Source organism: Chelonus insularis, unplaced genomic scaffold (assembly GCF_013357705.1).
Source record: "Chelonus insularis isolate UGA/USDA-ARS -01 unplaced genomic scaffold, ASM1335770v1 contig_17_pilon, whole genome shotgun sequence".
NCBI classification, from domain to species: domain Eukaryota; kingdom Metazoa; phylum Arthropoda; class Insecta; order Hymenoptera; family Braconidae; genus Chelonus; species Chelonus insularis.
Genome location: NW_023276415.1, coordinates 1,092,384 through 1,104,055, shown reverse-complemented (window position 1 = coordinate 1,104,055; position 11,672 = coordinate 1,092,384). Strand labels below are relative to the sequence as shown.

General features: G+C 29.3%; 1 protein-coding gene across 4 annotated transcripts in view; it reads left to right on the top strand.

Moving 5' to 3' along the window:
• The first annotated feature begins 7,627 nt into the window (after positions 1–7,627).
• Positions 7,628–11,672, top strand: part of LOC118064357 (patj homolog) — a 349,897-nt gene continuing 345,852 nt past the window's right edge. For 3 of the 4 annotated variants that reach the window (XM_035078870.1, XM_035078873.1, XM_035078871.1), the window contains exon 1: positions 7,628–8,130. Coding sequence is in view for 1 of the 4 variants with exons in the window: in XM_035078875.1 (XP_034934766.1) it covers positions 8,116–8,130 (15 nt within the window). In the remaining 3 variants the exon portion in view is untranslated. The remainder of the gene's footprint in view (positions 8,131–11,672) is intronic. The other variant, XM_035078875.1, reaches the window with a different exon arrangement.

Below are 11,672 nucleotides of genomic sequence, written 5' to 3'. Positions count from 1 at the left end.
CTGACATTATGTTTATGTTTATAAATTGTATAATGCAGGCTTGAGTACGAAGGGTAGGGATAGAGTTTGCCGGCAAAGTGCCGGAAATCCCCGTGGATTATTTCAACTACTTCTAAATATTTCTAAATTGCTTAAAAAAAAGCTACGTTCATATAGCTATAGTAAAAAAAGTGTTTATAACCCTGTTCATATGTTTTCCGACTCGGCGTCGATAAATTACATAAATAATTGAGAAAAAAAAAATCAAATCGTTGTAAACAATTACTTTTGGCATGTTAATATTATAATTACATGCAAATGTAACAAATAAAAGAGAAAAAAAAAACTTTATCATGACTGGAATCGAACCCTGCCTAGCAAAATAAAAGACCGATGCTGTAACCACTGAGCTGTTATGGTTTCAATACGCTTAAAAATTATAAGCTGCAGGCTTGGGCACAGAGAGTGGGGGTAGAACTTGCCGGGAAAGTGCCGAAACTCGCCACAGATTGTTTAAACTACTTTTCAATGTTAATAATAATATGATTAACTTGTTAATAACATAACATTGTTAATACATGTAAAGATGTATAAGTTGTTAAACACAGGCTATTATCAATGTATTTATACAAAAAGAAAGTTTATGGCTCTGTTCAAATATTTTTCGACTTAGCGTCAATAAATTCAATGAATAAAGAGAAAAAAAAATCAAATTGTTATAAAAGATTAATTATAGCATGTCAATATTATAATCACATGCTAATCTAACGAATAAAGTAGAAAAAAAAAATTGGTTATGACTGGGATCGAACCCTGCCCGGCAAAATAGAACTCTGACGCCCTAACCACATGGCCAGCATAATCTCGATATTGAGTAAATGTATATTTGTTTTTACACTACATGCGTGGATACGCCGACTTGGAATTGAGCTTCCTTATTAACATTTATACCTAATAAAAATGATACTAATGGATGAATATATGTATTTGAAGTCATTTGCAGGTATTATATTAATTAATGTTAAATGAGTATCATCATTTTCATTTATCCTAACTGCAATAGTCATCAAAGTGTAGGGCATTGTAAAGTGATACACTATGTTTACATCACATACATATATTACCCGTACACACACATACAGAATTTACTCGCCAAAATGCAGGGCACCATCAGTTCTGGATACGGATTGAGCATTTTTTCAATATGGATGACTGAGGTCATCTGCGAGCATAATGCTGTCACCTATCAGAATTTTTTAAAACTAATTTTCCGGAGAATATCATCTGGAATACAAGATTTCTAATTATTTCTAAATTATTCAATTTTATACTATGAATTGATTTTTTTAACATTCAGACAGGTGGCAAGGACTGACGCAAACACGAATTTTGGGCGAAAAACGTATAAAAATGAAATAATTAGTGATTTTTCATCTGAATGATGTGGCCGCCATCTTGAAATTTAAGCGCGGCAAGTCAATTCATAATTTTTTCATTATTCTTTCTAATTTTTTTAATAAAAATATTCACTATATACAAAAAATTGTTGTTTACGTCAGTCCGGCATTAATTCCTCTGTAATTTGGTACCTAATTTTATAGAAATAATTGTAAATTGGCGAAGAAATTAGAAATTTCCCGATCCCATGTATTTGGATAGGGGGAATCAGTTGCCTTTCTGACTTCAGCCCAGCCTTAAAATCAAATTCCCTATATTCAAGTAACAAGTATTTTTTTATTAATAAAAAAGAATTCATAATATGAGAAAATGGTTTTTGAAGTGTAAAACAGCATTATACTTAGCATAAGTGCGCTTTATACGGGATCTCCGTATAAAATACACTTGTGGAAAGTAAGGAAGATCGTCAGTGTAAGAAAACTATATTATCAACTGAAGTAAACTTTGTAATCTTCTTTTATTATCTACCTACTTGAGATAAACAAAATATTTAGAGTCAGAAAGGCAACTGATTCCCCCTATCCAAATACATGGGATCGGGAAATTTCTAATTTCTTCGCCAATTTACAATTATTTCTATAAAATTAGGTACCAAATTACAGAGGAATTAATGCCGGACTGACGTAAACAACAATTTTTTGTATATAGTGAATATTTTTATTAAAAAAATTAGAAAGAATAATGAAAAAATTATGAATTGACTTGCCGCGCTTAAATTTCAAGATGGCGGCCACATCATTCAGATGAAAAATCACTAATTATTTCATTTTTATACGTTTTTCGCCCAAAATTCGTGTTTGCGTCAGTCCTTGCCACCTGTCTGAATGTTAAAAAAATCAATTCATAGTATAAAATTGAATAATTTAGAAATAATTAGAAATCTTGTATTCCAGATGATATTCTCCGGAAAATTAGTTTTAAAAAATTCTGATAGGTGACAGCATTATGCTCGCAGATGACCTCAGTCATCCATATTGAAAAAATGCTCAATCCGTATCCAGAACTGATGGTGCCCTGCATTTTGGCGAGTAAATTCTGTATGTGTGTGTACGGGTAATATATGTATGTGATGTAAACATAGTGTATCACTTTACAATGCCCTACACTTTGATGACTATTGCAGTTAGGATAAATGAAAATGATGATACTCATTTAACATTAATTAATATAATACCTGCAAATGACTTCAAATACATATATTCATCCATTAGTATCATTTTTATTAGGTATAAATGTTAATAAGGAAGCTCAATTCCAAGTCGGCGTATCCACGCATGTAGTGTAAAAACAAATATACATTTACTCAATATCGAGATTATGCTGGCCATGTGGTTAGGGCGTCAGAGTTCTATTTTGCCGGGCAGGGTTCGATCCCAGTCATAACCAATTTTTTTTTTCTACTTTATTCGTTAGATTAGCATGTGATTATAATATTGACATGCTATAATTAATCTTTTATAACAATTTGATTTTTTTTTCTCTTTATTCATTGAATTTATTGACGCTAAGTCGAAAAATATTTGAACAGAGCCATAAACTTTCTTTTTGTATAAATACATTGATAATAGCCTGTGTTTAACAACTTATACATCTTTACATGTATTAACAATGTTATGTTATTAACAAGTTAATCATATTATTATTAACATTGAAAAGTAGTTTAAACAATCCGTGGCGAGTTCCGGCACTTCGCTGGCAAGCTCTACCCCTACTCTCTGTGCCCAAGCCTGCAGCTTATAATTTTTGAGCATATATGGATGTTTTGTAATCATAATAGCTCGGTGGTTAGCGCATCGATCTTTCATTTTGATGGGCAGGGTTCGATTCCAGTCATGGTAGTTTTTTTTTTCTTTTTCATTTGTTAGATTTGCATGTAATTATAATATTAACATGCCAAAAGTAATTGTTTACAACGATTTGATTTTTTTTTTCTCAATTATTTATGTAATTTATCGACGCCGAGTCGGAAAACATATGAACAGGGTTATAAACACTTTTTTTACTATAGCTATATGAACGTAGCTTTTTTTTAAGCAATTTAGAAATATTTAGAAGTAGTTGAAATAATCCACGGGGATTTCCGGCACTTTGCCGGCAAACTCTATCCCTACCCTTCGTACTCAAGCCTGCATTATACAATTTATAAACATAAACATAATGTCAGAGATGATGTGTTAGCTCTGTGAGTAGAACACCAAGCTTTCATTTTACCGATTAGGGTTCGATCCCAGTTATAGCCAATTTTTTTTTTTCATTAAAATTTTATATAAATACAATAATTGGTTGTTTGTATAAGTTCAAAATCAATTCCTAGTGTCTTTTAAAGACAACATTTTCTAAAAAAGAGAATTCATAGTAACTCGTTCCTCACCCTCAGCTTATTTTCAGAAAAACAAGTTTTTTTTCGTAATTAATTGGAAGAATAATGTAATAAAATATATGAATTGATTTATAAGTATATAAAGTCACTTGAACAAGAAACAGAAAAAAAAATTGCCTATGACTGGGATCGAACCCTGCCCAGCAAAATAAAAGGTCGGGGCTCTAACCACTGAGCTATTATAGTTCCAATTATATAAACGATGCTTGAAAATTATAAGCTACAGGCTTGGGCACAGAAAGTGGGGGTCGAGCTTGCCGGCGAAGTATCGGAACTCGCCGCGGATTGTTTAAACAATTTTTTATTATTAATAAGTTGTTAAAAAAGGCTATTATCAATGTATTTGTACAAAAAAAGGTTAATGGCCCTGTTCAAATATTTTCTCATTTGTCATTGATTAATTGAAAAAAAAATTTTACATAAAAATTGAAATTTAAAACTCATTTTTGGCATGATAAAATTGCAATTACATGCAATTTAAATAAAAAAAAAATTTTGCCGCAATTAGAATCGAACACCGTTCGGTAAAATAACTGGCGAACCTTCTGACTATAGAGCTAGCATATTTTCATTTGCTTTGTTTACGTTTAGATATCGTAAGCTTCAGGCTTAGTAACAGAGGGTGGGGAATGTGTTTGCTCGTCAACTGTTCGAACTCGCAGTCTGCTCTGAAAAATAAGACGGAGATAGATAGATATATTTTGTGCTCTGTCTTGCTCGGAACAGATTATTCTGAAATTTGTAAATTTCTTGGTACCCTAAGGCTCCCTTTTTGTAGTGCATCCCTGAAAATTATCATTTTTCGAACGATTTTCCTGTTACCTACTCAATTTCAGTTGACGTCAAGCTTCGGCCTTTTGCCGCACAACACGAGGGCGTAAAGTCAACTCCGGGAAACTTTCTGACTTCAGCCCAGCCTTAATCACTAAGAAAAGTAATAAGTTTTGATTCGTACAAATTTCAACGGTATTTACATAATTGTATCGAAGAAAATTTTAAAGAACAAACTATTTGAGATAATTTCTCATGAATAAAAGATTTTTGTGAAAATGGTTTATTTGATCCACACTGTAGACACTAGCGTTTTCTGAGAATCTACTGTCGATAAAATAGTTCATGTAAGATACATGATAAAAGAAATAGTTCAAAACTAAAAGTGCATTCAAACAACAAGGGAAATTATGTCAGTGCAGTGGATGGAGTCTCATATCAGTTAGTTTTGCTCTAAAATTGGACCAAGACTAGAGTAAAATGGATTATGTATTTATATAATTATTTTTACAAAATTTTTTTAATGTGACCAAAAAATTTTTATTCTTATTCTTTAATTAACAAATAATGATTATCATAATTATTTTGAATAGTTGTCGTAACTAATTATTTTGATCTAGAGTATGATACATTAACTATTCTGTAATAGTTGCTACAATAATAAATTTATATTTACGATAACTCTTATACGCCTATTTATGTCAACCATTTTTTTATAGTTGTCACAATTAGATGAGCTAAAGTTGATGAATTTTCAACTGTTTTCCTTCAGTTGCTACAATTATAATTTGATACGTCCGATAACTCATACATGCCAAATTGTATCAACTATTTTCTTGTAGTTGTCACAACTCGGATTTTTTATTTACAGTAGCTTTTATGTCTCTAGTTAATTCAACTATTTCCTTATAGTTGCTACAATAATAGATTTATAATTACTATAACTCTTATACGTCTAGGTGAGTCAACCATTTTTTTAAAGTTGCAACAATTATAACTATCAACTATTTTCAACAAGTTGTCACAACTCTTTTACCCAAAGCTGATGAATTTCCAACTATTTAAAAATAGTTGAGGCAACTATTAATTTCTCTGGGTGCATCAATTAAGTTTGAAGGGACTGCTAAAAATGCGTTCCTGTCCATAAAATGTCCATTAAATAACGTCCACAATCTTCTCAATTTACTTTCTAAAGGATATATCCTTACACGAGCAGCAGCAACATAATCATTATCTTCTTCCAAACGATTGAAATCCTTGTGCATAGAGTTGAACCATTTTAATAATACTTTGCAAAGGTTCCAAAAATTAAAATTATTGTTCAGGTGTGATTGTGATTTTCTACAATTTTTATGAGAAACTTGACAAAATGAATCAACGTTTTAACAAAATGAGTAATTATTTGATCCATCAGAATTAATCCACATTTGGCCATAATATTTAATAAATTCTTCAAAATTAGAATCTTTCATTTTAATCGGAAGATTATATGATAATTCAACAAAAGCAGGATGAATTTGATTGCCGGAAAAATTATAATATTTTTTAAACAATTTTTTTGTTAAAAAAAATTTTTTTTTACATTTCATATTTTTTTCCAGATATTTGGGATATTTTTTTCCAATAAACGGTAGTAATTATTGTTTCCAAGTAATAAAAATTTGCACAAATACTCTGCTCATCATCCTCTACAAGAATATCTAACCAAAAATTTTTTATTCTTATTCTTTAATTAACAAATAATTAAAAAGCTATTAACAAAAAGATGATGTTAATAATACAGAAAACGATGAAGATGCTAGTAGTTTGGAGCAAAAAATCGTTCATGAACTACTGCTTTTTTTTATTCATGAAAGTTTGGATTGGAAGTTTAAAGAATAATGATTTATTTAATTTTTATTTTGTTCATTAATTTCAAATTTAAAGCAAAAGTATAAAAAATGCTCTTTTTTTATTACTCATTTCTTTCATATTATTTCATTTTTAAGATTTTTGTAAAAAAAATATTAATAAAAAAATTTCTACTGATCAAAAAAACTTTGTAAAAATAAATATATAAATACATAATCCATTTTACTCTAGTCTTGGTCCAATTTTAGAGTAAAACTAACTGATATGAGACTGCATCCACTGCACTGACATAATTTCCCTTGTTGTTTGAATGCACTTTTAGTTTTGAACCATTTCTTTTATCATGTATCTTACATGAACTATTTTATCGACAGTAGATTCTCAGAGAACGCTAGTGTCTACAGTGTGGATCAAATAAACCATTTTCACAAAAATCTTTTATTCATGAGAAATTATCTCAAATAGTTTGTTCTTTAAAATTTTCTTCGATACAATTATGTAAATACCGTTGAAATTTGTACGAATCAAAACTTATTACTTTTCTTAGTGATTAACGAAATATATTATAGCAAACGGGCCATTTTCCAATTTATATTTCATTATTTAAACTCTAGGGAATTTGATTTTAATACATTTTATCATCATTAGCACTTACTGCATTCGGGGCACTCTGAGGCACCCGTGATAAGCAGATGAATGAAATTTTTGTATAAGAGCATCTGTTTCCACGTGCTGGGTGAGACAAAGATAATGATAGAAAGAGTTAGAGTAGAAGTGGAAGATGTGACTTGGCGCGAGGGACGATCAGTCACTCTTGATAATATGAGTATATATCAACTTTTTCTTAAATTAAGTTGCATTAATACTTTTTACTTCGCGTCAATTGATGTCAAAACTATATTCATTTCAATAAGTTCAACCTAATAATGTTGAATTCTTTGTACTACAATTAATGTCACAATTCAGACAAACTATTGCTATCTTACAGTTTTAATTTTTCACTGCTATCGGAAGTTTCGATGACTACCTGAAATTTTTCTTCATTGCAAGACAAGTAAAAAGGTCTGCTTGAAATAACAATAATTAGCAATAATTTTTTCAAGATAAATACATTGTTATTATTTATGTTATGTTCGAATAGAACAGAAATAGCTCATTAATTTTTTTTTTAGGAGTTCTCTATAATTATATTTATTGGCAACAGACCTTTGTACATTTTTAATAATGAAAAAAGTTATTTCACATACTGAAAAATTCTATGTAGAATATACTGCTGTTGGTAATTGCTAATTAGAGACATTAATGATCTCGAGTGTATCCTTGGCAGCGACACGGAAGGGAATGTTTTTTTTTATTGAGCTCCAGAGAATTTTGATCGAGAATATCTTGTCTTGTTTAGAGTATAGTCAATTAAAGAGCATAGTATCGTCACGTTCGATTGAATTTTCTTTACCTGTTAACTGTCCAGCGCTTGCGCGATGAACAACAGTATGGAAGATAGAACAGAATTAACATTATAGAATGAGCCAAATTAAATTCGTCTACTACAATCTTTTTTTTAGCTGAATTATCTTTCATCGAAAACCAGTATAGTGTTAATTAAATGTTATTATTGTATACATCAAATTAGAATTTTAATTTCAATTTTACTGTCGAAATGAAAAACTGATGGTATTATGTATTTTTACCAGGTAAAATATGTATAATTTATTATTTTCTACTACACATTAATTATTTTTTGAAAAACTTGTAATCGAAACATTGTCAGTAATTACCAATTTTTGTGTTGATATTTATCATTATTTTGAAGGTATAAAAATTCAGGGTTTTACAATTGTTAATTCCATTACTAATATTTCTAATTTTTTTTTCTCTGAAAAATAGTTCTGTCAAAAATGATGTGGAATATTGACATATTACTAATGTGGTCCGTGATTGATGATATAAAGTGACCAAATTAAAAATTGAATGCTAAGCATTGATTATTAATTAATAACAAAAAATACGGTAACCTTATTCACAGGCTAATGTAGAGTGCAGTTATTTACATCGATTAGAATGACTTACATATTTTTCTTTTTAATAATAGAGAAATAATCTTATGTATTCTTAAATCGTTTTGTAAATGATATCTACGTAATTGAATATATTACAAATCTCGAAAATTAATATTTAACAGTTTTAAACGTTCAATCTCATTTCAGAAGCATTATAATATTGGAGATATTCAGTTAGCAAAAATAAGTGATTGCATTGTAAGAACAATTATAGACATGTGCTACTTTATTTGTATTATTTGAAAGATGAGTGTAAACATCTTGAATAGTAACTTTATCGGTGTGACTGTACGATACATATAAATTCATGCACTTTATACTTCAAAAAAGTCTTTGTTGTCAATAGTGCATAAAAATTGACTCCATTGTAGAACTGATATTACTCATATAAAATTAAATTCGTTAAGTATAATAAAATACGGTATACAAATTAGTACAACTTACGACAAAAATTAATCAAAATTGCTTTTATGATGTTTCTATCAAGTCTTATTGTGATAATTTTAGCAAATCAATACTTCATATAAAGAGAAACGTAATAACAGGAAACCAATATCATATTAAAAATTATAGGATAATAGTCAAGCAATTGATAATAAAAATTTGTTCCAGAGGCATGTTATCAGAAAAAAATGTAAATTTCGAAATGAATCCTAATTTTCCCAACTTTAAAATGTTTCAAGATTAAAATTTGTTGACAAAAAAATTTTAATTGAGATGAAACTTTCGGAAGCTTGTTCAGAAATTTATTTATATCTATAAAAGACTATTTTATCATACTTAAATTTGTTCTTAACAAGATTTTCACGATTTTTTTTTATGATCTATATTAAAAATTTTGTATATATATAAAAACCTTGTATCACGATGTATGATCAGGATAAACTCTGAAACTTTTGGACGAATTTTGATCAAACTCTGTAAATGTCTGTAATTGAAACCAACTTAAAAAATAGGATAATTTTTGATCAATTTTTCTCTATATGAATTGTTTATAACAACTGAATTTGTTATAAAAAATTACAAACGGGATCTATGTAACGTATTCAAGTTTTTCCAACGGGAATTTTTTCTTTGTCTGAAAACGACTTATCAACTACGTTACATGAATAGAAACGAACTCTTCTCGTTAATAATACTTGAAAAAAATTACGCAATACATAAAGGTTTTACCCGCGGATAATTTTCTATTTAATAAAGCAAAGTTACTGACTATGTAACATGAATGGAGAACGTTTTTTTTATTTATTACAATTAAATCGTTGTAAAGAAGGAGAAATTAAATCTTACGATAAAATTCAAATTTATTCTCTTTAAATTAATATTTACGAATTTATAACTTTTATTTAATTACTATCCCAAAGCAATGCGTATTTGAAGTCGGCTAATTCAAACTACGAATTAACTACTAAGGCGCCTCGAGCGGAAAAATATAGGTACATAAAAGTATATGGACCTTTGCACACTAGTTTTAGGCAAATAAGTAGATAAAATAATATAATACCTACAGAAAAAGATTCGCGCAACAACAATCTATGGAATGAAACGAGATGAGGACGATTGGTTGAAGAATAAGCAAAATATCCGAAATTAAAAGTCTAAAGCGATTTGACAGATTTTGGTCGGCCATATGTAAACAAGTAGGAGTTAGAAATATGAAAAGCAATCTGTCAAATTGTTTTAGACTATTTTGCTTATTCTTCAACCAATCGTCCTCATCTCGTTTCATTCCATAGATTGTTGTTGCGCGAATCTTTTCCTGTAGGTATTTCATTATTTTATCTACTTATTTGCCTAAAACTAGTGTGCAAAGGTCTATATATTTTTATATACCTATATTTTTCCGCTCGAGGCGCCTTAAAAACTTTTTCAATCAATCTATTATCATTTAAAGCAATTATGTACATCACGCAAACTAATGCTCGGGAATCCACCAGTTAATGTATGAAATATAAAAAGTGATATATTAAATAGATACGTTTATTTTAGTAGAGTCTTTTGAAGTGATGCATTTTTTAATTGAGGGCCTAATAAAATTCCGTGCCAAGCATAAATGACGAGGTCGATGATCATCATTCATAAAACGCTATTTCTATAAAATTTTATCATTTGAAATAATAACAACACTTCTCAAATCACTAAAAGTCAAGCATGTCAATTCCTGAATATATTATGTCCATCAGAATTTAATGAGTCACTGCTTCTTAAAAAATTATGAAATTTGAAGTCACAATAGTGTACAATTATCACATATAATCAAAATAATTTTGGATAAAAAACAATTTTTTAAACAGGCTTTTACATCAATATCAACAAATAAGCAAGATTCGAATCGGAATTTGAAAATTAGAAATGATCACATCGAAACAAATTTGGTAATTTTGTTTGTAATTCATTTCAAACATAGTACCACAAATACATTTTTTCACCTATCAAAATACTAATTTTTTACATTAATCGTATTCGTGACCAAGCTGTAATAGTGACGTCGAGTTTTCGGTTAACATTCGAGTTCTGTCAATAGGAAATTCCGTCTTTAACGGAAAAATAAGCACGAACAATATGACACGAATCGAATTTTAGTGTCATCTTTCATCATAATAAAATTTGTTATAAAAAATTGAAAATGGGATCGATGCAATAAATTTTGAGTCCTTCAGAAAAAAGTTATTAACACTGTAACATAAATAGAAACGGACTCTCCCTATTTGCAACCAGTAAATTTGTTATAAATAATTAAAAAATGAGTCGCACGATAGGATCCTAATTTTTTCTTTTACATAACCATAATGGAAGACTAATCGAAAATGTTTTGAATGGTAATTTCATAATATAAATTAGCCAATTTAAATACGCATGGCGCTGCAATAGTATTAAACGAGAAGTCACGAATTTGTAGACATTCATGAAGAACGGTAAAAATGAAAATTCTATCATAAAATTTTATTTTTGCTCCTCTGCAACGATTGAATTGTTATAAAAAAAGGCTACTCTCCATTAATGTTAAAAAAATTTCCTGTTGGAAGAACTTAAATATCTTGCATAGATCCCGTTTTCAATTGTTATAAACAATTTACATAAACAAAAAGTCGCCAATAACCTTTCCAACACCCTCGATTACATGTAAGCAAATTTTGGTTGCAATCGGATGAACCGTTTCGAGGATTATCGCGGAC